General features: G+C 38.8%; 1 protein-coding gene across 1 annotated transcript; it reads left to right on the forward strand.

The window, feature by feature from the left end:
• Positions 1-1,915: 1,915 nt before the first annotated feature.
• Positions 1,916-24,694, forward strand: cc2d2a (coiled-coil and C2 domain containing 2A). Its single transcript, XM_080878381.1, has 39 exons — positions 1,916-2,120; positions 2,229-2,310; positions 2,552-2,605; positions 2,772-2,852; positions 2,945-3,095; positions 4,501-4,583; positions 4,665-4,766; positions 4,843-4,923; positions 5,014-5,196; positions 5,303-5,459; positions 5,547-5,683; positions 6,168-6,299; positions 7,989-8,198; positions 8,276-8,382; positions 8,482-8,622; positions 9,005-9,161; positions 9,363-9,634; positions 9,887-10,064; positions 10,180-10,333; positions 10,438-10,585; positions 11,774-11,912; positions 11,996-12,199; positions 12,316-12,408; positions 12,500-12,591; positions 15,923-16,090; positions 16,182-16,239; positions 16,359-16,468; positions 17,661-17,757; positions 18,845-18,943; positions 19,027-19,203; positions 20,150-20,353; positions 20,438-20,527; positions 20,630-20,743; positions 21,306-21,440; positions 21,551-21,673; positions 21,750-21,808; positions 21,890-22,067; positions 22,250-22,436; positions 22,559-24,694. The coding sequence occupies exons 3-38, from the start codon at positions 2,600-2,602 to the stop codon at positions 22,433-22,435; spliced, it is 4,806 nt and encodes a 1,601-aa protein (XP_080734507.1). The 5' UTR covers positions 1,916-2,120; positions 2,229-2,310; positions 2,552-2,599; the 3' UTR covers position 22,436; positions 22,559-24,694.
• The last annotated feature ends 138 nt before the right edge of the window (positions 24,695-24,832 follow it).

Raw genomic sequence — 24,832 nt, forward strand, 5'->3', positions numbered from 1 at the left:
GATGGTCGTCAACTTCAGAAGAAAAAGGGCAGCAACTTCCCGATGGCTATCCTGGGATGGGATGTTGGAGGAGTGACAAATACCTGGGCGTCCACAGCAACAGCAGGCCAAACTGAAAGACCAAAACAGAGGCTGCATACAAGACAGGGATGAGCAGGCTTTATTTCCTCAGCAAGCCGAGATCCCTTAGCATGTATAGCAAAATCTTAGAGCTTTAAGCCAATTGGTTGTGTCTGTGTGTGAAGTTTAGACAGCTTATGTGGAGGAGGAACTGTTATGCAAATTTCCTGCTGAATAATACTTTTGCTTGAATTATACTCCCTCTCCCTCTGTTTAAGAAAACTTTGTTCTGAATGGCTGTTCCTTGTAAACTGAGGAAGTCTAAACTTTTGGCTCACAGGAACTGCTTGTACACTGACCTTATTATTTGAAACTTTGACCATGTTTAATAGGAACATCTGGCTTTGTAACAGTATATATTTTGTCATGTGAAGATGTTTTCACAGGACTCTTCTGAAAAGCATACTCTATGATTCAGCAGCTATTGGATCATTCTTTAGCAGCAACAACTTGAAGCAATTATTTTCTCTGTTTTTATCAGTTTCTCATATTGGAGGAATTCTTCCCCACATTTCTTTACAATGTGACTTCAGTTGATTGAGGTTTGTACATGCACAGCTCTCCTAAGGTCATGCAACAGCATTTCAGTGGGGTTGATGCCTGGACTTTGACTGGGCCACTGGGCTAGCTTTAACTCTTGATGGTATAACATTTGACTCTATAATACAGAAGAATTCATGGTCCACTTGGTGACTACAGTGATCAGACAAGCCAAAGAGGTATGAGGTGTATGTTGTGTTGATTTTTTTGCCAAACATAGTGCTGTGTAGTTTGACCAAATCTCCACTTTGGGCTCATCTGTCCAACTAAAACTGTACCAAAAGTCTTGCCAACATGCAAACGTAAACCATGCTGCCAACTTTTTTTTAGAGAGTAGAGGTTTCTCCTGGCTTTCCCCTTCCACATAAAATCCATACTTGTTCTGTCATGGTCCTGAGTCTTCAACCCAGTTTTTGTGTTTGTTATGGTCTATGTTTATGTCTTTTGAGATCAGTGTTCCCTAATCTCTCAAACCAGCTGGATGGAGTGGGGTTTTTTTTCCCATTTCTCTGAGAATTTCAAGGTCTGACCTTATGGTGAATTTGCTGGGATGTCCAGTCCCGAGTAGACCTGAGAAGCGTTGTGTTAACACACACCTGAATGCTCCAGACCAGCAAACTGCTAAAACATCTGCTTTAATAGAGGTGCTCAAACTTGCTGGTGATCAATTAATCAATAAATCAACAACTGTACTTAGTTTTTCATAGTAGAAATGCATAGACTCCTGTTCAGATGGCTGTAAGCTTTCTTTCTTTATTAGGAAGGGTAAGAAAATAAGCATCACAGGTCCACTTTAGCAGAAATTAAATTTACTGATATACAAATTCCCTAGTATTGTAATGACAATCATTATCGACCAGAAACCAAAAAATGTTAAAAACCCAACAACACAATAAATAATAGTAAGAAAATCCCAACACAAAAATAAAGCAATTGAAAAAATAGACAATAACAAACTTAGTACAGTTTTGTTTTTCACACTACATAAGATAGTGTTATATTGTGATATTATTTGTTCATACATTTGACGTTTTTATGGCAAAATGTTTTTTAAAAAAACACTTAATTTCATTTTCTTTTACCTCTTTTTTAATTAGTTTCGCTGTACCCGGCATTCTAAATGAGCACGGTGCAAAACAAAAAAAACGGATCTGTACCTTCTCGGACTCCGTACTACGCGGGTTCACGCGTCACTAAGCTGTTTGATTGACAGTCAACTAGACGAATGAAATCCAAAACTGCTTATAAGTTTAGGTTGCATCGGTCGTCTTCCAAGGTAGGTCGAGAAGTAGTTTATACCGTTACTAGGCAGCGATAACGGAATTTGTTTGCTTAATGTTAAATATCTAATAATTGCGGGAAAGGTGCTTATGGATATCTAGCTGCAGTAAAGTAGTGGTTTTTATTTCAAACCGTTTACTATTGTTGAGAAAAAGCATCGCAAATCTGGCTTCCAAAAGGTAACGCTTCTCTCTTTGCTCTCAACCATAAATAATACGCCTGTGAGATGCTAAGCTAAGCTAATTTGTTTCTGTTTTAAAACAATTTCATTTCTGTTTCTGTTGCAGTGATATACGAGAAAAACTGCATAAGAAACGACGGGCTTTCCAAGAAACTCTAGTTAAGAAGAAAAATGAGGACGACGTCCAGGTAAAGTCACAGGCTTTGAAAACTTGGTTATATTTTTTTTTTTTTTTTTTTTACTGTGAAGTGACAGCTACCTTGTCAAGTTCCGCCAGCATTAAATGAGCGAGCGTCATTCTTTCCTGACAAGACACAACATGACCGGAGGAGCCAGGCTCATTTTGAACACACTCAACATCAGAAATGCACACAGGAGCACAGATAAGGGAGCTTGTAACGCTTTAGTAAATCTAACTGTACTCGATAGGCTCTGGTTCCTTCTATCAAACTGAGTGAAGAGGACCCACGAACTACAATGGAGGTTGGTGCCCTTAACTAGGTTTTAGCTGCTCATTCCTGCTGGCTGCTGAACACCAACTTCTTACCTTCTTCAGCCTTTCTTCCGGCTTTAGTGCGCTAAATACCAGCTTGGATGCAAGTTTTCATTTTTCTGCTATCCATATAAAGTGTATCTTTGTGTATGCCAGGCGCCTGAAGACGGTGAAGAAGATGAAAGAGAGGCTTTGAAACGCCATTTAAGAGCTGAGAGACAGAAGAGAAAGAAAAGGGTAAATCTTTTGGTATCCACCTCATTTCTGTGATTCCACTAATGGCACGGTTAAAAATTCTAACAGTTTTGATTGCTTCTGGCTTTTATTAGCTGCTTGAACAGTCTTCCATCCAGAAGTCCCGTGATGCTGATGATGTCAAGGATGTCACTTCCATCCAGCAGTACAGTGCAGATGAGGGACCATCTGAGAAAGCGGACGATTCAGTGGTTTTATCGAAATCTCGCACTGGTTCTCAGAAAGGTCTGTGTTTATGTCTTAATCAAATGTACCTCTACTCCTTCATCATACAAGTAATGAGTGATCTGGTAACAACACAAAACAGTACTCAACTGTTTGTTTTTTTCCCCAGGCTATAAGACCATAATAATGATCATCTTTATATGTAGTAGACGTTTCATACAAATATAGAAAACTTGTATTTTTTTATTTAATACAAAAATAAAACCTACAAGTCATAAAATCATAAAATTAAAGTGTCATGTAGAGAACAGAAGAATTTAGGGGAAGTTACAAAAATTCTTAAAGGGATTAGAAGGCAAAATCACTGTAAAACATACTTTGAGTCATTGTAAAAAGCCTAAATTGGTGTGATGTGATACCTTGATTTAGGTTTGGTTAAAAACTTTGCAGCTTAGCTTTGCATAGTCTAGAGGCAATTAAAACGTGCTATTAGAGATCAGTTCAGTTCACTTTATTTATATAGTATTGATTCACAGCAACAACCACTTCAAGATACTTTATTTTGCAAGGTAAAGACACTACATTGTTTGAGAGAGCCCAAACATTTTTAACTGTGAGTGAGAACTCAGTGACGTTGGTAGAGAAGAACACCTTTTTTAATAGGAAGAAACCTTTGGATGAAGCCACCATCTGTCACTTGGGAGGTGCAGTGAAAGAGGAGGGGGAAAAAAGGGAGAGTAGAGAGACCTCAAACAACTAACAGTACAAACTCTGAGTGAGAGAAAAGCTGATAATATGCAATCGTATCATACAAATGCTTAGTTAATAATAGAAGGAAGTGAGGGCATGTATAAAGAGAATGAAAGCTAGTTGGCTCAGGTCACATACCTGTGGAGGTATGGCGATGTCTTGGAGAAAGAGTGGTTGTCTTTTTAGCCAGACAATTTTAGGGATAAATGAAGAAGAGGTGTACTGTTACCAGTTTTCAAGAACAAGGGTGATGTACAGAACTGTAGTAGGTACAAAGGGTATAGTTGATAAGCCTTACCATGGAACTATGGGAAAGAAATGTTGAAGCTAGGTTAAGAAGGAAGGTGGTGATCAGTGAGCATCAGTATAGCTTCATACACGGAAAAAGCACTACAGATTCTATGTTTGCTTTGATAATGTAGATATGTATAGAGAAGCTCAAAAGTTGCTGCTTGTGGATCTAGAGAAAGCATATGATAGGATGGTAGTGAATCTTTCTACGGTATATGGGTTGGAGACTGCCACATGGCCTAGGATTCTTAAAAAGCAAAACTCTTTTACCTGGGTAAAGAACTGAAAATTATGTATGATTTAAATCTGGAAACTCTTAATCAGACACCAGGTATCCAAATGTAAGCAGCATTTAATATCAAAATTTGACAGAAGGTAGTTGATGTTGTTTAAGTGAGCCTTAAACAAGTGCTTTGTGCTCTAGGTCTCACCTCAAGAACTCAGCACACTCACCATTTAGATGACTTTGTGAAACGACGCTTGGAAGAGAAACTAAAAGCAGCCAGGGTAAATGGAGTTTCTTTTTCTCACACACAGCACACGATCTGAGTGAAATTGTTGCTCTATAATCTGTGGCTTGTATTTCAGTCTAAAGGTGAGAGCCTTCAGGATAAGGAGGCCTCTCTCGAGTTTCCCAGTCGTCTCCATAGCCTCAGAGACAGAGACACCGTAACAAGGTTTGACAGAGAGGTGAGCCTCTATCTCACCTTAACTGGGCTCATGTATTGCTTTCCATTGGTGGAAGTTAATTCCTGGTGTTTCACAGGCTGATGCAGACAGAGCTGGAAGACGGGACTCCCCTCCACCCCTCAGCACCAGGGTCAGGTTCAGAGAAGCAGCAAGACAAGTAAGGCATGGATTGAGATTGAAATCCTGTATACAAAAAGCAGTTGTATAATGAAATTTAATGTATTCATTTTATTCTTTGCAAATACAGGTAGGAAAAGGCCTGCCGACAGCTGAAGAAGCATTCAATTTCTTCACGTTGAACTTTGACCCCGATCCACCAGATGTGATTGAGACGAGCAGCAGGAAAAGACAAAAACAGAGGAAAACAACAGATGAAGACGAAGAGCATGAAGATGTTGATGAAGATATTCAAGAAGAAAATGAAACCCAGGTAACAGGGCAACCAATATTTTTTTTTTTTTTTTGTCAAAATTATTTCTTACCTTTTTTCATTTGCATAAGATGGACTAACTGCCTCATCTTCATCCTTCTCTCAGAGTGAAGAAGCTCCTCTTGTACAAACCCAAGAAGATTTATTTGTCATTGACCAGTCACCCCAGGACTTCTTGGAAATAAGGAAAGCCGAGTATGTCGGGTACCAAAAACTTCTTCAGCTACAAAGCGAACTCCTGTTTACACCCAGCTTTCGAACAGGTATATAATATCATGTCTTAAATATTTTAATTCACATCTGCACCTCCCTCATATGGGAAAAAATTATATTATGCTTAATTTTCATAGTTCCAACCTCCATCAAACTGCCTGAAAACATGAAACCTCGATACCTGGAGGATGAGGGTCTCTATGTAGGGGAAAGGCCTCCCGTATCCCTGACCAATGAGAATATTCTGGAGAATCGGATTTTGAAAATAGAGGAGGTAACATCAGCTAAAAAGCCAAAATTTCCTGAGTAATTTTTAAGGTATTTTCAATTTAAAAAAATAGTTTTTTTTAATGTCATTGAGTGAAAGACGTTTTTGATCCCCACGTAACACATGACTTAGTAGAAACCCTGGTTAGCAAGCACAACAGTAAGATGTTTGTTATAGTTGGTCACCAGGTTTTCACGCATCTCAGGGAAGATATTGACCCACTGGTCTGACCTAAGTGTACTGCTCTTATATTAAAGTTTGTGTATAGCAGTGTAACAGTCTGTGTTGTTCATGTTTTTGGAATATAGTTTAAGGAGACACATCACTTTTTCTTGTATTTTGATTAGAGTGAAGACCTTCTGGGTTTTTGGTTGACATTCTACCTCTCTCCATTAAAATAAAACTACCATAAGAGACTTTTCATTACTTTGTTTTATTATATTATTATCTGTGTATTCATATCCCTACTGTGTTGTTTTTATTTGCTAAGGGGAAGAAGTGGTTTGGAGATGATGGCAGGATCATCGCTCTGCCTAACCCCATCAAGGAATCATCCACAAGACCCCCCCTTTTCCACATGGAGGAGGCCCTAGACCCTGCGCTACAGACTGTGTATAGGAAGGTCTGACACACACACACACCAATCATTTTGTTCATTTTCATCATCTAAAGCACTGTTTGCATTCCTACACTGAGGGCGTTGCGATGCCCTCTCTTCTTTTCTAACCTCTTTGCCTTTTAGAAAAAAGCAAAAGGGCAGTTTGGCATTTGGTACAAAGAAATAGAGAGGAGGTATGCATTTGTTATTGGAGGACAGATCAGTGATGGAGGCCAACACATCTGTGATATGCTATCTTCTCAAAATTTACAGCAACATCAAAACTCCAAACTCCATTTGTAGACGTTAAAAGTATTGCAAGCTGTGAAATTACATCTGAAGAAGAGCCAGCATTAAAATTAAACCCTAGCTTTTCAAGGCTTTACTTTTACCCCTTACTTATGATTTTTAAACAAGAAAGAAGAGCATGGCTGTACCTTAACTGTTATTTTATTATTTATTAATCTATCAAATACTTTGATAATTTTTTGAATAATAAAACAACACTTTTGAAGATCCCTTTAAATTCTTAAGTTAGCTGCTTTGTTTGACAAGCAGTGAAAACAGTTAAATATGTAATAGTTTCAATAAAAACACTAAAAACCTTTATTGGACTATTTTTCAGGGTTGTCCTTGTTCCCAGCAAGAAACGGTTGTCTTCAGACATGTTTGTCTTTTGTACTGCATTTCCTATCTAGTGATAGGGAATGGATAGGGTAGTGATACGGTAGTGACAGTTGCTAGGGAATGGCAAACATGATTCAATGCACACATACTTCCTACTAGATAGCTGACCGGTTAAAGAGGTGCATCTGAAATTTGTGTTGTCACATACACTTCTGTCAAGTGAAGTCTAGTTCATGGCTGCATGTGTTACACAGAGAAGAGAAGACACTGGTGATAGCTTAACTTGAGTTGAAGCAGCCTCATTACAATAATTTCATTTTAACTTATTAATTATTATTACTTTTATTAAATAATATTAAAAATCAACATTTTTAAAACAACAGTGAGAAGATGAATAATGGGGGGAAAAAATCACCAGTAAAAATGTTCCCAGCTGCCCTGACCTAACCGTGCTCACAGTTTCCATGGCTTACCTGCCCAACAAAGTGATGAAGCCTTGTGGAAAATAAAATGTGAAATAAATGGGTAAACTTGTGTAAACAAATTCCTGGATAATTTGAAACGGATGGATGAGTGTTATATTTCCTGTAATTCATTAGACTACATCCGCATCTTTATTAGAAGCAGTTGATTCCAGCCTTATTAGCATTTTACTGGTATGTGTGGTGTGACTGTCCAGTTAAACAAATATGTAAACCCTGAAAAAATAAGTTACAGATACAAAGGGCTTTGAGTTTAAGCACAGTCTTTATCTCTAGGGAAAACAAGTAGTTATCGTCTCTTGTTCATATTTATTTATTAAATTCTGGAGACGGGCACAGCTGTCATACGTGTTCATCCTGAAAACACAGTGTTCAGGGTAGTTAAGTTGGGTGTTTATAGCACATTATTTTCATGCATGACTTTGCATTACAGCACTCCCCTGATGGTGCTTTCAATCTTGCCAGCTATTTCATGCTTCCTTTAAACTGGCACATACTTGGAAACTTGGAAACACACAGGCAAGGCACAAGTGCCAAGTATAATTCATAGTGGTTTTCATTTCCCAGGATAGTGCATGATGGATTGTGTTATTCTGTCTCCCAGGCGGTGAAGTCCAAGTATGCAAATCTTTACATTGCTGGTGCAGCAGATCCTGAGGGAGACTACCAGCTTGATGTTGATGTCTCTGGGCTGATCTTCTCCCATCACCCACTTTTCAGCCGCGAACACATCCTGGGCGCCCGCCTAGCTCAGCTGTACGATCAGTACCTAACCAGGCAACGCAATAATCTCACAGGTCACCTCACTGACAAGGTAAAGTGAGCTATGAAAGGGACTCCAGAGTTTATATGCAGCATTCAGTGTGTTTAGTGTCTTATTTTCTGCTTTAGTTGAATGGACTAAGGAATGCACTGCGGAATATGCTGGAGAGCCATAGTGGGCTTAACCCCACTCAGGCCTTGCAGCAGAGGATTTCTGAGTATAATCTGGAGGTTAGGTGAGTTCATCCCTTAGCATCCTACGAAGTCCTTGTAGCCTAAAAACATGCACTGTAACATTGACTCTTTGAGCAGTAGTGTTTTTCCAAATATTACAGGAACACTCGACATCTCCGAGACAGTGAGCAGGAGAAAGACAGGACTCTTCTGAAAAATATAGTTAAAGTGTGGAAGGAGATTAAAGCCCTGAGAGAGTTCCAGAAGTTTACCAATACACCCTACAAGCTCTACCTCAGAAGGTAACAGCTAAAAGTGACAGAAATTTCAGTGAGGCGGTAACAGTAAAATAATGTGTATATTCTTTATGGGGATGTTTTATGCAACTCCATAAAAATACTAAATGGGGTCTGTTTTGTTTGTCCTATTTTTTTTTTTTTATTATATTTGTTAATTATAATTGCTAACGTTAATAATGGCCAGAGTTTTCAAAGTCCCAATCCCCGTGAGCCAAAATCTGAGACTTCCAACACCCTAAATTCTCCCTGATTTAAAATCTGGTATTGTTTTATCACTCATCCCTAATCGATATCAGCTGGATAGAGTAAGATTTGCTCTGTAGAGAGTTCTCCAGATTCTTGTCCCAGTGTCATTAATCTGTTGTGCTGTCTATTGCCTCTTCAGGGAGAATGTGGATCGGGTGTCAGATGAGCAGGACTATGAAGATGAAATCTTGGCAGAGGTTGTAGAATTAGAGGCAGAGACTGAGGAAGAATACCAGAATAAATTAGCTGAGTACAAGAAACGGCTGGAAGAATGGAAACTCTGCAGAAAGAAACAGGTGCCTACATTTTTACCTGCATTCTTCATCTAATCTTCCCCTGCATACGACACATTTCAATAAATGTTTTTTAATAAGGATCATGCATGCATTAAAAAAAATTGAAAATGTGGTTTAAAGGCAGTCCACCTGACTTTGTATGTCAAATCATAATGTAAAGATATACCCACACACACACCTCCTCATGTTCACTGTTTTCAGAAAGCCAAAAAGAAAAAGCAAAAAAAGAAGAAGAAAGGTCAGGCACAGGATGACACTGAAGGAGAAGATGAAGAACAGGATGTGAGTGAATCAGAAGGACCTACTGACGAACCCCCCCCAAAGCCGGAGCCCCCAGAGAGACCAGACCTTGGCTCCATAGAGCAGTGGGTGAGGGAGAAAGCCCTCAGGATACGTAGAAAGCCAGGAGAGGCCATCCTGATTCCTGAGCTGTCTGCATCTGCAAACATCACTGCCAGTGAACTGTGCCCCAGGTAGACACAGCAGAAACACAAAGAGGGTCTAGGTTTCTTCAAAACATGTATGAACCAATCAGCAAAGAGTAAATATTTGGGTGAGGGTTGTTTGTTTTGTTTTTTTATTAAAATGAGAAAACTTAATAGCAGAATATTTGTCACAGGTGGGAATATCACACCTATTTGCAGGTGTTTCAGTTATGATGATGAACTGCACTTTCACTGTGGTTTTGTGAATGTTTTCATCACGTTTGTTTTCTTCGTGTTTAGGGCCGAAAAAGCTCGAAGAGAAGATGTTGCCAGGCGCTCTCTTTTCACCAAGATCCTTTATAATGACAAAGAAGTTTCACGAACAGACAGTCGCTCCCTGAACACCGACTTCAGGGTGCACTTTGGACAGATATTCAATCTCAAGATAGTCAACTGTCCCCAAAGCATTAGTTTGCAGGTACAGTAAAGAGTGCTGAACATGCTGCCACTTTATGTATCCACGCATTTACTTGATAAATGACTGCTGTGATCTATTCTAACAATTAATTTTTGTGTTTACTGTGTGTGGGCAGGTGTTTGAGGAGATTGGGTCATCATGCTCTCTCCTGGCTCAGGTGTTTCTTCCAGTGCCAGAACCCTCTGTTGTGACAGGCAGCGTCCCTCTTGAGGAATTTGAGTTTAGTAGCAACCAGAGAGTGATGTTTGACCACGAGGGAGTTGGAAGTGGTACATTTTTTTTTTTTCAGATATGAAATATTTGAATATTTCAAGAATACTTTTAATTATACTAACTTATCAACTTCTCTCTTACACTCTATACACCTTCTCAGATGTGCCCCTCTCCTTTGAAGCTGATGGCAGCAACAAGCAAAGTCTTTTGACTTCTGGGAAGGTCTCGTGCTGTGTTTCTTGGGGTATCGGGGACGATGATGTACCCCTTGCGCCTCCTATTTCTCAACAACCTGGTGGCGTTCACAGGTAGTATCTTTCTTGATTTTCCTAATAGAATTATGCACACCCCACTTTTCAGTTATTTATTTGTAAAAAATGTTTGGAATCATGTATGATTTTCGTTCCACTTCTCATGTGTACACCACTTTGTATTGGTCTTTCACGTGGAATTTCAATAAAATTGATTCATGTTTGTGGCTGTAATGTGACAAAATGTAGAAAAGTTCAAGGGGGCCGAATACTTTTGCAAGCCACTGTGTATATATATATATTACATACATATATAGTGCTGTCAGCGTTAATCTCATTAAAATAACATTAACGCTCTAACTGCATTAACGCGGCAAATCTCCGTTGGCAAGTTAGCGCGGATCGCCCCGTGTGTGGGTTGCATGGCTTCAACGCGTTAGCACGGTTAGCTCGCTAACATTTGTCAAACATTTTACAGTGTACAGCAGGAGAAGTTTTTAAAGGACTATTTTGTGTTTTCTTACTGAAAAAGCAAATTTACACCCCCCCACCGAGACAGCATAACTTTTCAGCATGTTATAACTGAAGTGATCTGAGACAGCACCTATTCTTTGCTTTCAGGTTTTTAAAATAAAGGCTATTACAGGAGGCTGAGGAGCTTATTGTCCCTTCAGATGGTAAAAACTGTGATTGAAAGGAGGGAAAGCCAGATGCAACAACCACATACACTGAAAAGCAAATCAGAAAACTGAAGTGTATGACAGACTGTGCAATGGCCATCTCTATAAGACTATGGCGTGTCCTTGGGTTAGGATGAAGTGCTATCGTGATACTGATTTTCTGCCTGTTGGTTGGAATTGGTTTATTACTGCAGCAAAATATGCAGACATATGAAAAAGAGAGTTTTCACATGACTGGAGGTTGAGATTGGTGTCTAGGCATCAAGCTCATCACTCCTTATAAATATGTTGCATATAACATTGGGCCACAATGTGGAAATATGCCCTTGCAGGTAGATTCTGGCATGAAGGAGTTGAAATGGCATGAAGCAATGCCAGATCGGGGGGATGTGTTTGGTATATGAAGTTGTCAGTGTCAGTCCAACAATGTGTTGGTTTTTAAATTGATCTCTAAATGTTTTACTTTATCTTCTGTGCAATATAAAATATTACAAAATTGCTCAAAGACTTGTTGTTGTTGTTGTTTTTATGTTATTGTCAATACTGATCTGTCTGTGTTTCTTAGTGGCAAGGGCCATCTTGATGCTGTTAGCTACATTGGGGCATCTGGACTATATGACATGAAAAAAATTGGTGAGTGGGCCAAGCAGTCGCGTCTGGATCCAAACGATCCGAAAAATGCCTCCATCATGCAGCTGCTAAAAGTGAGTATCAGAAGATGGCTATTTTTAAGGACATGAACGCATCAAATGAAACATTTTCCCATGTAACTCTGTGTTTTTTACAGGTGGCCAGTAGTGGAGAAGTAACAGCTCCAGAGTACTTCCGCCTGGAACATCTCCAGGAGGAGTTTAATTTTGTGACTGATGAAGAGTTAGAGAAGTCTGGAAGGTTTCGTCTGCTCAAGCTAAGGAACCAGGAAGTTGCAGAGTTTCGGAATTACAAATTCATTCCTGCTTTAGAGAGGGAGGTCACTGATACGGTTTTCCAGGTCAGCTTTTCAAAAGTGTATTGCAGAATATTATCAATGTGGTATAATGAAGATGCACAAGCTCTATAAAAGGATAATAGTTTTTTTTTTCTTAACTTTGGTTAAAATTATTTCAGGAATATGAAAAAAGATTGAAAGAGGGAGAGGTAATTGATACCAAAGAGCATTTGGATTCACACAGAGCTTTAGTGGCCAAATACCTTCAGAAGGTGAGCTTTTTAAAAAAGAAAAAAAATTCATACGCAAGTATTTAGCACACAAGAGACTTAAGTGTTGTGTAATCCTGGCATTTGTCCACAGATCCGAGAATCAGTCATCAACAGGTTTCTTCTTGCCAAGCATCACTACCTCCTGTCTGATTTGGTGACAGAAGAAGAGATACCAACCATTGGGTAAATATGCACTGCTAGCAAAAGCTGAATAGCCTAACTCAAAATATACGAGCTTTTTTGTTTGTGCTGTGTATGTTATGTTTTCAAGTATGGCTATTTCTTTCTTTATTCACCTGTGGTGCAGTGTACATTCACTCAGGTACTCTCCTTAAGTACAGATTTAAGGTATTTGTACTGTACTTGCATCTTGTCATTCAACTGTACTTTTAGTCTACTGCTAATAATCTAATGATGTTGTGCGCAACTGACACAGAAGTCACTTTCCTGTATTAAGCACTTTTACGTTTAGTATTTAACACTTCCAGTGCAATACTTTCTTGCACCAGAGTCATAAACAGTACAGTATTAGTACTTTCAAAAAAGGAACTGATAAAAAATACTTCCCTCACCACTAAAGCTAAGGCTAGGAAATTTCACGTTTGCTCAACAGTCATCAGAAAGAGTTGCAGGGCCAGCATAAAATTACACGCTGATGTAACTGTGCATTTTGGCAGCTGCTGGGTTGGTGTATTTGATCCTTAACTCAACACTGCATTCGCCTGTCTAATTTGTTCTCTCCTCTAGAAGTTAATACATTGTTGTGCTAGAGCTGGTTTCACAACATGTGGACATGATAACAGAACATTTGAAATCAATTTCAGTCCTTGACTATTTTTAAGCAGATTTATATATTTAATAATGTACATCAGTGTCAGTCATGCTGTTGATGTACACTTTGTTTCATTTATTATTATTTTTTTCTATTTTTCTGCTTTTCTTCTTTTTTTCTTTTTTTTTCCTTTTTCTTTTTTTTGTTTGTTTGTTTTACAGTGGTGCAGGTCCAGGGTATGTTCTTGGAGTTTTGCTTTGTTTAGTTTTTTTGTCTTTTGTGTCTCTGTTTCTCCTCTTAGTTTAAACCCTGAATACGAGTGCATGAATGAATATAACAGACTGTTTCCAGTGTTCAATCCTCCCAGGGTTTTGTAAATAATGAAAAAGAATTTAGTCAGAATATGAAGCTAAAGATTTTAAAAGCTGTAAAATTTCATAGAGATTAACACCAATAAAATGGTAAAATATTAGAAGCTGCTAATATACGAAGAATTTTAGCATTCTCTTGCAGCAGTACATTATACTGATGGATATCTTTATATGCTCTACTCTATTGTTTTTCTTCCCCATCAGGCTGCAGTAAATGGCTGCCCCTCCCTTAGCATGGTTCTGCCAGAGGTCTGTTCTTAGTAAAAGGGAGTTTTTCCTTCCTACTGTTGCCCAGTGCTTGCTCCTACGGGATCATCTGATTGTTGCCATTTTAAGTCAGTCCAGTTAATTTTTTCAGATTTATTTAAAGTCATTTCAAGGCATCTTACATTAGGGTAAAGACCCTACAATATAAAAATAAACCCCAACAATCAGATGACCTCCTATGAGCAAGCACTTAGTAACAGTGGGAAGGAAAAACTTCCTTTTACTAGAAACAGACCTCTGGGAGAACCATTGTAAGAGAAGGGCAACTTGTTGGGGGTGAGGTAAAAGAAAAGACAGGGCGACTTGAGGTACTATGATTTACGACAATAGTAGTAATAATAATAATGGATTGGATTTTCAAGGCACCCAAAGCGCTTTACAATGCCACTATTCATTCATTCTCACATTCATACACTGGTAGAGGCAAGCTACAGTTGTAGCCACAGCTGCCCTGGGGCAGACTGACAGAAGCGAGGCTGCCATATCGCGCCATCGGCCCCTCTGGCCATCACCAGTAGGCGGTAGGGTAAAGTGTCTTGCCCAAGGACACAACGACCAGGACAGAGAGCCCAGGGATCGAACCGGCGACCTTCCGGTTACAGATGTGATTCCCAACCCCCTGAGCCACGGTCGTCTCAAGCTTTATCAAAATAGAAAGAATCTTAAAAGTAGAGTGAGTGTCTGTTTCCCAAATCCAAACTGGGAGGCAGATCCAGAGAGGGGCCTGATAGCTGATGGCTGTGCCTCCCATTCCACATTTAAATACCCTAGGAACCACAAGCAAGCCTGCAGTCTGAGAGTGAAATGCAGTGAAATTATATAAATGTAAATCTACAACAGGGCATTATCCAACTGATTTGGTAAATGAAATGATACTTTTAGAGCACTTTTCTACCTTTACAGAGCACTCAAAAGCTTCTGTGCTACATGCCTAAAAAATGCAAGCGCTTTTGTTATCTAAATTTATGATGCACATGCTCACACTCAAATGGATGCAAAAATAAAGGATACAAACAAATAAATCAATGGGATTTAGTATAAAGGACATGTATACGGTCGCTGGTTTAGCTTAGTGCGTTGAGCAGCCGGTGGCTGCATTACTTCCCCTCTCGCTCTCTCTCCCTCCACTTTCCTGTCATTTCTTCACTGTATCTATCAATAAAGCTGAAAAAGGCCCCCCAAAAAGGGACAAGGATATGTTGACAAACAAAGTGGAGAAGTCAGAGATTAAATCACAGTCCTTCCAACTGGTACTGTACCTGTGCTACATCCTGAATCATAGCCATTCTGTAAGATACCAGATTATATGCCGGCACATTTATACCAGGGCTGTCACAATATCCAAATTTGACTTCACATTTATCAAAGAATAAATTGTGATATTTATTACAATATCCGTATAATTTTGGGTGGAAAAAAAGTATTTTAAAAAAATTATTGAAAAATTATTATTATCATTGTTGATGTTGTTGTATCTTGTCTTTTTGTCAGATCAGTTAAACAACTGTTAACAACTATAATTATACAAAAGCTTGCAAAGGGAAGAATTTCTGATATTAACAATATTATTCTGTGCGTTATTAATACAATAACTGTTTATTTTTAAATATCACAATTATTGTTCAATACACACTTATTGTGATATGCCTATTTTAGACTTTAGATACAGGATAAGCAGCACAGTATGTTTCCAGCGGTTCTTGTTAATGCCATTAAAGGTTACTTTAAATTTTCAATTCAATTCATTTATATAGCACCAAATCAGAACAACAGCGGCATCAAGGTGCTTTATATTGGAAGGTAAAGGCAATAATACAGAGAAAAGCCTAGCAATCATATATACCCCTATGAGAAAATGCTTTGGTGACAGTGGGAAAGAAAAACTTCATTTTAACAGGAAGAATCCTTAATGATATTGACATATAAAACTACAAATACCTGGAGGGACTGAGTACTGTTGGTGGTAACCCCGACCCAGAATTAGAGCAAAAAAGCTTTGTCATATTGCCACAAATTCTTATCTACATTACAGTAAGATTTAATTTTAAATGAATAGTCCTGCAGGCTGTTGACAAAGTGATTACATGTTTGTTGCATTTATCAGGATTTTAGGAATAAACCTTTTCAAGCTGGCTGAACCAAAACGACCACTGAAACCTCAGAGGAAAGAAAGAAAGAAGGTGACGGCCCAGAATCTGTCTGACGGAGACATCAAATTGCTTGTTAACATCATCCGGGCTTATGATATCCCAGTCCGCAGGCTTCAGAGCAAGTGAGTTCAGCCATTCAAATTTAGAAACCAGCATATATGTTTAGAAATCTTACTGGACACTGAACTGTGTTTTAATGGGTTTCTATTGTAGTAAACCAGGACAGACATCTCATAGTGCCCTTCAGGGCAGCATTGGGCTTCCCGACCAGGTACAGCACAAAGTCTAATCTTATTTTGCTTTACACAAGCAGCCGAGCATAATCTGATACCAATACAGAGTCTCTATAATCAGTGTCAAGTATGTGGAGTATTTGTGTGTCTAATTTAGATACAGGTGAGGCCATTTGTGGAGGTTTCCTTCCAACGCACAGTACTTCAAACAGCCACAGCCGATGGACCAAACCCATGCTGGAACGAGGAGCTGCAGCTGCCTTTTAGGTGAGTTGGGTTTTTCTTTTTTTGTTCGTTTGTTTGCTTGTTTGTTTTTTGGGGGGTGGAGGGGTGTCTCTTTTCCTTTGGGGCGGGGGGGGCTTTGTGTTGAATGATCTCTCTGTTGGACTGTCAGATTTGTAGATTTCCACTATTTAGTGTCCCAATATAAAGAGGAATTCAGAATATAAATACCTTAGCATTTTTGATGCATATTAAACTATAAATATGAATTTCAAAATGTTGGACAATCTTGTTGATAAACTATAACAAAGTAATAATTTTCTTGTACAGGAAAAGGAAAATAAATAACGTTCTTACGTGTTTTGAAGGAAAAACTTTATATAAGACACTTTTCTCTCCATCCTACATCTTTATATCCTCAGGTTTATTACTACCAGCTTTTATAGTACGATGTGGGTGGTCTCACAGAAGTGCCGTGTGGCTGTTTACTTCTGTGGCTCTCACTGGGAAACTGCCATTTTACTTCACTTCTCTGCTAGTGCTCTGGGACTCAAACTGAGTCCATTAAGTCCCAGTTGTTGCAAATCCTTCAAGTCTATCCTGCGTTTGGAAGACATTTAGTTTCTATGCTCTGGCCAACTATAACTCTTTACAATACACCCTAAAGTGTCAGTTTACATTTATAGTTACAAGGCATTTAGCCTCAGCACCTGTTTTACTTGATGCTGTATGTCGTATAACTGATCGTAAGTGTATGTTGTGTTTTATTGGATTCCTTTTTACTCTGCTTCTTTTATTATTAATTATCTCTTTTATTGTTTTCTTTTTTGTTTGTTTGTTTTTTTTGAAATGCCCATTATAATTGTAAATGGGAGGCTAGCCATGTGTGACTTTTAATTAACAGTTTAAAGATTTTCTTTTTGTTTTCCGTTATTCATCCACAAAAACTCAAGCATGCACAAAAATAGTTGTTGTTTAGGATCTCCTCATGCCTTTGTACCTGTCCTGCACAGGCTCCTTTAATCAGGATGAAACTGAGCTGGCTAATGCAGTGTATCACAAAGTGAAAGCTTGGTGTTTTTGACCAGATACCATTATAAGAGAGACTTTTTGAGCACTTTTCATCAGATTTGACTGGTGATTCTAAACATGCATTTTCCCATCATTGTTTTTCAAAATAACTGCCCAGCACAATGGCTGCTGAGTGGTGTTACTTACCTAATGTTCCTCTCTACAGCGCTCCAAATGGTGACTACAGCACTGCTAGCCTGCAGTCAGTCAAAGATGAGGTTTTCATCAACATATTTGATGAAGTGGTACATGAGACTGTGATGGTGAGTAAACACTGTTCACTTTGTCTCACTTCTCACATCCCTCCATTGTTTTCCTGTCAGGTTTAGATTTCGGTTTAAGATCCTGGTTTAATATCCGTGAATCAAATGGTAAAAATCGAGTTTATTTATATAGCACATTTCAAACTATGCTTTACAAACTAAAATGCAACTAAAATAAATAAAATGCATGACAGTGATGCAATAAAATATAAACGAGAAGGGATAAGACTAAAACAACAACAAGGCTGTAAAAACAAAAAATGTTGGGGTCATAAAAATGTGTCCTCAGTAAAGATTTAAAATGTTCCAGTGTTTGTGCAGATCTAATATTTAGAGGCAGACTATTCTAGAGTATGAGACCTGCCACAGAAAAGGCTCTCTCGCCATGACTATAAATAGAAGACTGGTACAGACAAGTACAGAGAAATGCAGTACTCCAGTCTGTATGTAATGAACAGATGAATAACACGTTTAAAGAGATTAGCTGGAACATATGGCTTTACTTTGGCTAGCTGTCTCAGATGGAAAAAGCTAGATTGGACTACTGCACTCACCTGCCTACACGGTTTAAAAGAACCATCAAGTTACACACCAAGGGTTTTAATATCTGTCTTACAATAAGATAAGGGGCCCTGAGCACTGTCGATGACAAAAATGACAATCTCTGTTTTGTTTTCATTTAATAAAAAAAAAGAAACTAAGGACATCCACTGTTTAACGTCTTGAAGGCAGCGTAATAACAGCTAACAGTGAGCGAGTCCCTGATTTTAAAGTCAGATAAGTGAAATAAAAGGTTATACTGTGAAAAATGGCTTATGTTTAATTTCTGTTAAATGTGAATTTCTATCTATGTAGACAGCAACACATGTCATTTTAGTGATATAATACAATTAATTTCTGTATTATCAGATATTGATGTAATTGCCAACTTGACTTTGGCCTTTATTGATATCTCCTAAAGACCTTTGTGACTATGTTTGTGGGTTTTTATGCTCTTCAAGAGTGAATCTAAAAATAAATTTAACAAAATTCTGCATCCTCACCCTCATTACTTGCTGCTTGAATTATTTGTATTTTTGCTCCTCAGAATGACAAAAACAGAGGGAAATCAATTCAAACCCACATAGAGAAGCGCTGGTTGGGCTCAGTCAAGATTCCTTTCAGCACAATTTATTCTCAGTCCAAGGTGCGTCTATGATTTAAGCAGACCTGATGTACACACACTAAATGGCTGTGACTGACTGGACTTCTCACTGACATTTCTCTTAGATTGATGGGACATTTAAAGTGAACACGCCAGCTGTGCTGCTGGGTTACAGCAAGGAGAAGAGCCACTTCACTAATAGTGGTTTTGATATCTTGAGAAGTCTGAGTGAGGGAACATTTATCACGCTGTTCATCACTGTCGATCCACAGCTGGTACCTGGAGAGTCTGTTAGGGAGAAGGTAAGTTTAAACGGCGACCTCAAGAAACCCCTAGTCATTCAGCATCATGCTTTGGTAATCTGACTTTGCAATGAGTCTTTAGAGAAGCTTTTCTCTCTCTCTATATATATATATATATATATATATATATAAAGGAGACCTAGTATGCTCATTTCTAGCTCCATGTTTTGATTTTATTATTAGTAATTTTACCTACTCACTTTTTCAGCCATTTTCCATCTGATTGGTGGGGCTTCTGTGCTCAAATACTGAACTATGTCCATGAGATAACCATGTTGGGAATATCTCTTCCCTTTGACATACAGAACCCAAAGAAGGAAAAAGAAAAAAACTAAAACCAAAGGAAGAGTTTTGGGTTTAAGGAATGCCTTTTAATAAAGGCTGACCTCTTAAGATTTATTCTTTGCTCAGAATAGGTCATAGCGTTGTCAGGTGATACATAAATGATACATAAAGTAATAATGAATGATTTATAGCCATTTGACAAACAAAAACGCTTAAGTAAGGAAGCCCCATTTTTAAAAAATTACTTAGTCTCACAATCCCGGTGATGTTCATTGGCGCCAAGTGAAATTTTCTCTGTGTAGGAAAAGCCCTGCTCATTGTTTGAAACTTAAGCAATTTTTAATGTAACGTAAGAAAATGAGCAAAGCAAAGTATGTCTGCTTAAGTGTTTAAATAGATCCTATACATTTTAGACACTTACATGCATGTTTCTTATTTTTGAAACAATTTGTTATGAATTAATTTCCTCTTATTTCTGTCATCCTCTTGTATCGCTTATTTGCTTTTGCTGCATGTACTAGATAAAGGAAATGAAGGTAACTGCTCCATTAAAGCATTTATCCTCCTTTAATCACCCATTCATGACACAACATTTGAAGTTACTTCTTTTTAGCTATCGCTCTGTGCCCTTATTCATTGTTCATTTGACCTTCTCTTGCAGTTTGACACCCAAGAGGATGAGCGCTTATTGCAAGCTTCAGAGAGATTTGAGAGGGACGCAGCTCAGAGATACCCAGACCGACCCTGCATTACCACAGTCATAGACCTCAGTGGGAAGACTGTCTTCATCACACGTTACATTCGACCACTCAGTCCCCCAAAGGAGCTACTGGATGAATTCCCCAATAACCCATTGGAAGCCACGGTCAGTGTGATATTACTTAATGTAGAAAACGTCTTCGGTAATTAGATATAATTTGCTGATGCACTGATATTTATCCCCGCACAGCCCCTCGTTGCTCGATTTGTGTCACTCATCCCTTCTCTGCCTGACCAAGTTTCATTTTCTGCAACCTGCGATCTTTGGAGCACCTGTGACGTAAGTGAACTTTCTTCAAGAAGCCAGCATTGTATACAGAAGGGCAGTGCTCATATTGTAGTACCTTTTGGTAGCTGCTTTTTTGTTGTTGTTTGTTTTTAGCAATTCCTAACCCTTCTAGCGGGTGATGAAGAGGAACACGCTGTACTGTTGTGCAACTACTTCCTGTCTTTGGGCAAGAAAGCCTGGCTTATAATTGGCACAGCCATACCGGAGGTGGGTGACATTTATTTCTTAAACCTGAAGACATTTCATGTGTGTCACAGTAACATTTTTAAGTAGAGCACAGCTTTAAAAACTTGCACATAGACTGTAAATAAATGTTGAAGTAATTACCATTAGCAAGCTGTATTCATAGACTGCTATCCCAAAACCAGAATAACTCATAAACACTCAAACACACTGCTGCTGCCTACATACCAAACAGGGGTAAGAGGTCCTTGCTTCAGTGTTAGTTTTGGTCAGTTCCATGTTAGTTTTTATTGGCTAAAGACAAGCAGACAGCTAGCGGCTACACCCACTGTGACCCACAGTCTCTAAGCAATATAGTTTAAATATGTTTTATTTTAAAAAATTCATAGAGACCAAAAGAGTTTTTGTTGGCTGTGAATATGCTTATCTTTGCTGTAAAGTTCCATAGTTTGATAATGGAGTCTATGGGGACTGACTTTTGCAACCAGTCTTCAGCCACCACTGCAAGAACAGCTATTTTTGCTGCTTCATTTTTCAGACTTGTTCTTGCAGCAGCACTAAGAGTTCTAAAATCTTCCCTCCTCAGGGACCCACGGCTTATGTCCTGACCCTTGAGCAGAACCTCTACCTTATCTGGAATCCCAGCAGCGGTCAGTTCTACGGGCAGTACGACACCTTCTGCCCACTTCAGGCAGTTGGCTGCTTGGTCAATGCTGACAATGTGAATAAAGATTTATACATTTATTTATTCTTCATCATTTTTACAATTTTGCATAGTTTTATATTCATGTCTGCTTTTTGTTGTGGTTTTTTTTATTTTTTTATTTTAAGGTTTGGTTCAACATTCAACAATATACATCACCAATGAGGGTCAGTTTTGACATCACAAAAGCTAATTTGTGGAAACCGTTTTTCTCCCGAACTTTCTCCCACCCTGGACTGTCTAGCATACAAGTAAGTGTTCAGTATTACTGTATAAACCTATTTTTACTTCTTTGTTTGTTTCTCAAAAATTTGTCATTGTCTTTAGCCAGAGGAGCTGGTGTATCGTCGCACAGACAGGGCAGCTGCAGCAGAGCTTCAGGACAGGCAAGTAAAACAGCAGAAACTGCTGCTTCTCAAAACAACCACGGGCTAAACGCAGCACATGCACCATGTCACTCTGAATAGAATCGAGAGGATCCTGAAGGAGAAGATAATGGAGTGGCGACCTCGTCAGCCAACCCGCTGGAACCGCTACTGCACTACCACCCTGAAGCAGTTCCTGCCCAAGCTGGAGCTGATCCGAGGACAAGATGTGGCTGAGGGACACCGCCATGAGCTGCAGAGCCTGCTGGGAGACTACAGAGTAAGTCTGAAAAAGGGTGTGCCTCCGCAAGAAGCTACTCTGAGTCACTGTGTTGTGTCATGGATCTTAAGTCCAGTGCTGAAGAAGTTGGCCGAAAGCGCGTGAGCTCACTTTGAAAAATTCATATCACTAACAGGTTTTTTTTGGTTTTCTCTTTTTTTTTTCTCTCTTTTCCTTTGAAGATTTCAGGATTCCCCCTCAATCTGGTGTTTTCTGAGATCCGGCCCATTATAGAGGCAGTGTACAGCACTGGCATTCACAGTGTTCAGGCATCAAATGTGGAGTTTGCCCTGGCTGTGTATGTGCACCCCTACCCAAATAACGTCATGTCAGTGTGGATTTACTTGGCCTCACTCGTCCTCACATGATGTAAGATCTGACTGTTTATCAAGCTTCAGCTTTATTAAAGCTGATGTTTAATGCAAATTACTGTAGATCAAGTTATCTTCATGATCTTTGCAATATTTTTTTGTACTTTTTTTTGTATTCAGCTTTCCATATGTGCTGGCCCATCTCACGATGTCTCCTTCATACTTTGAGTTAGCATGAATCGGCTGCCGATACCAGCTCATTCTACCAGCTGTGACAAGAACACTAGCAAAAAAGCACAACTATAGAAAAATTAGTCAGGAGGGATAAGGAGAGAGGAATGGTCCGTGGAAAGCACTTGCAAAACGGTTCCCTGTTGCCTCTCCATTGCTTCCGATGTTACTTTTGTTACACCAAAGCAGCAGAAATGGCCTCACAGTGGTTTCTGCTTCCGAACTAGACAGACTGATACCCATAATTTTTAATCACATTTTTAAGGTTTTATTTATGAAAGCAAAAAAGACATTTGTGTTCATGAAATGGTCAGAAATAAACTGTAAAATGTATAAACATTTTCAAATAAGCTAAATTGTATTTGAATTAAATGCATAAACTTCTGTCACCACAGCTTGTTTGCTTTAAATATATCCAGACACTCTTGAGTCACGCCTCAAAGGTCTATATGTATATGTATCTATATATGGTAGAGCGAATTTAAGGGTGGAGCTCACTTATTCACTTCACAATTTCTAAACCTTCCAAACAATGAGTAAAAGTAATAGATGTTAAAAATTTCCATCTGGCTAGTGATTAAAAACCTGTAAACCAAAACCAAACAAAAAATGCTTGCTTATTAAAAGATTTATGGTTTACATTTTTCATGTGCTGTTTTCAGTCATAAGTTGGCTCCTTAAATTGGCACTAAGACTTTGAGAACCCCCCTTTAGATGGGTGTTACTTTCCACAGCAGGGCCCAGATGTTGCTCTGTGCAGACATCTGCAGATAGGCTCCAAGTGAAGCTAAGTAAACATATAGTTGGAACAACTATTCGTTCAAGGAGTCCAATCTCAGTGTTTGAGGGAGAGGTCGCTGCATGTGAGCAAAATTTCTCAGAACTGTTTTTTTTATTGATTTTAATCTATGAAACATTCCTGACCTGAGGGGAAGTGGGACTCTTCCAGAATGATCTCCCATCAATACGATGAGGGGTTACCGAATGGGTTGAGTGTGAGAATGATGTGAATCAGTCTTCAGAGTACTCAGATCTCAACTCAAGTGAACACATATGAAAGACTGTACCAAAAACTTGGAGAGCACTCTTTAAAACAATCACCAAAACACCAGCTGAAGGAATTGTGTTCATCCATCAGACTTCCAGAGACTTGAAGAATCAATACAGAGATACAGGGTGCAACATAACCAATGGTCCTGTGGCTTGGTAAGAAATGTGTGTTAGTCAAGGTGACTGGCCAGCTGCTGAGGCAAATTGGCTTGAAACAAACCCTCACTAATAAGTGAGGGTTTGTTTTATTTTCCTTACAGTCAGCATTTTTATATTAAATTACCAACAAAAGTCCTTCAAACTGCCAGTTTATAGTTTAAATGTGAAGAAAAGTGACAGCATAATTAAATTAAGAAACTAAAAAAAAAAGATGCTTGTATGCAGACTCCTTTGTTGGGTTTGCCTTGACATTTATTAAATGTGGCAGATTTCTTATAAACATCCCTTGAGGCTGTCGGCAGCCTTTCTAGCAGCAAGACCTGCTGCATAAAAGAACATTTTTAAGATACTATATTTCTACTATGGAGTCATAATTTGTTGAAAGTCGCCAAGATGCACGGAGGATTTTCTGGCACTTTACTGACATTGGGTCGGCTGTAGCTCAGGTGGTGGATCAGGTCACCTACTACTTAGAAGGTTGGTGGTTCGATACTTTTTTGTTAACACAATAACAATAAGCAACTGCACAGTTTCTAACTCCAAGATGTTTTTATTAATTTGTTGTGAATTTTCAACAGAAATCATGCAAGGCTTTTGAACAGGAAAATAAATTCTGCTGCAGTATCATAAATGATGCAGTACTCTAGCTGGCCAAATACCCTGAAGACTTTTCCCAATTGACTATTTTTAATCCCGCTTTTCTATTTCTCTACAAACTCTTCAATCTTTCTCACAAGAACACTGGTCCATTTCTTTGCCCACTGGAGTGCATAAAGAAAAGTGAAAGCAAGAAACTCTTTCTGGACATTTAGTATCACAAATGTAAAAAAAAACAAAAAAAAAAAAAGGGGGGGGGGGGGGGGGGGGGGTTAAGGACTACACTGCAACATCAAGTACCAGTTCCTATGTCTGTGCATACTGTCGCTGTGCCAGCATCAACAGTGAACTGAACATCAATGTACGGCAGCACAAGGCAGCGAAAAAGAGTCACATGTAGGGACCTAACCATCAACA

This window comes from Rhamphochromis sp. 'chilingali', assembly GCF_963969265.1.
Source record: "Rhamphochromis sp. 'chilingali' genome assembly, chromosome: 3".
In the NCBI taxonomy this organism is placed as follows: domain Eukaryota; kingdom Metazoa; phylum Chordata; class Actinopteri; order Cichliformes; family Cichlidae; genus Rhamphochromis; species Rhamphochromis sp. 'chilingali'.

Bases quoted from the DNA above. Each gene is read 5' to 3' on its own strand.
- cc2d2a (XM_080878381.1), top strand. The intron at 4,924-5,013 runs GTAAGGCATGGA...TTGCAAATACAG, and splicing joins TCAGAGAAGCAGCAAGACAA to GTAGGAAAAGGCCTGCCGAC. The intron at 5,684-6,167 runs GTAACATCAGCT...TTATTTGCTAAG, and splicing joins GGATTTTGAAAATAGAGGAG to GGGAAGAAGTGGTTTGGAGA.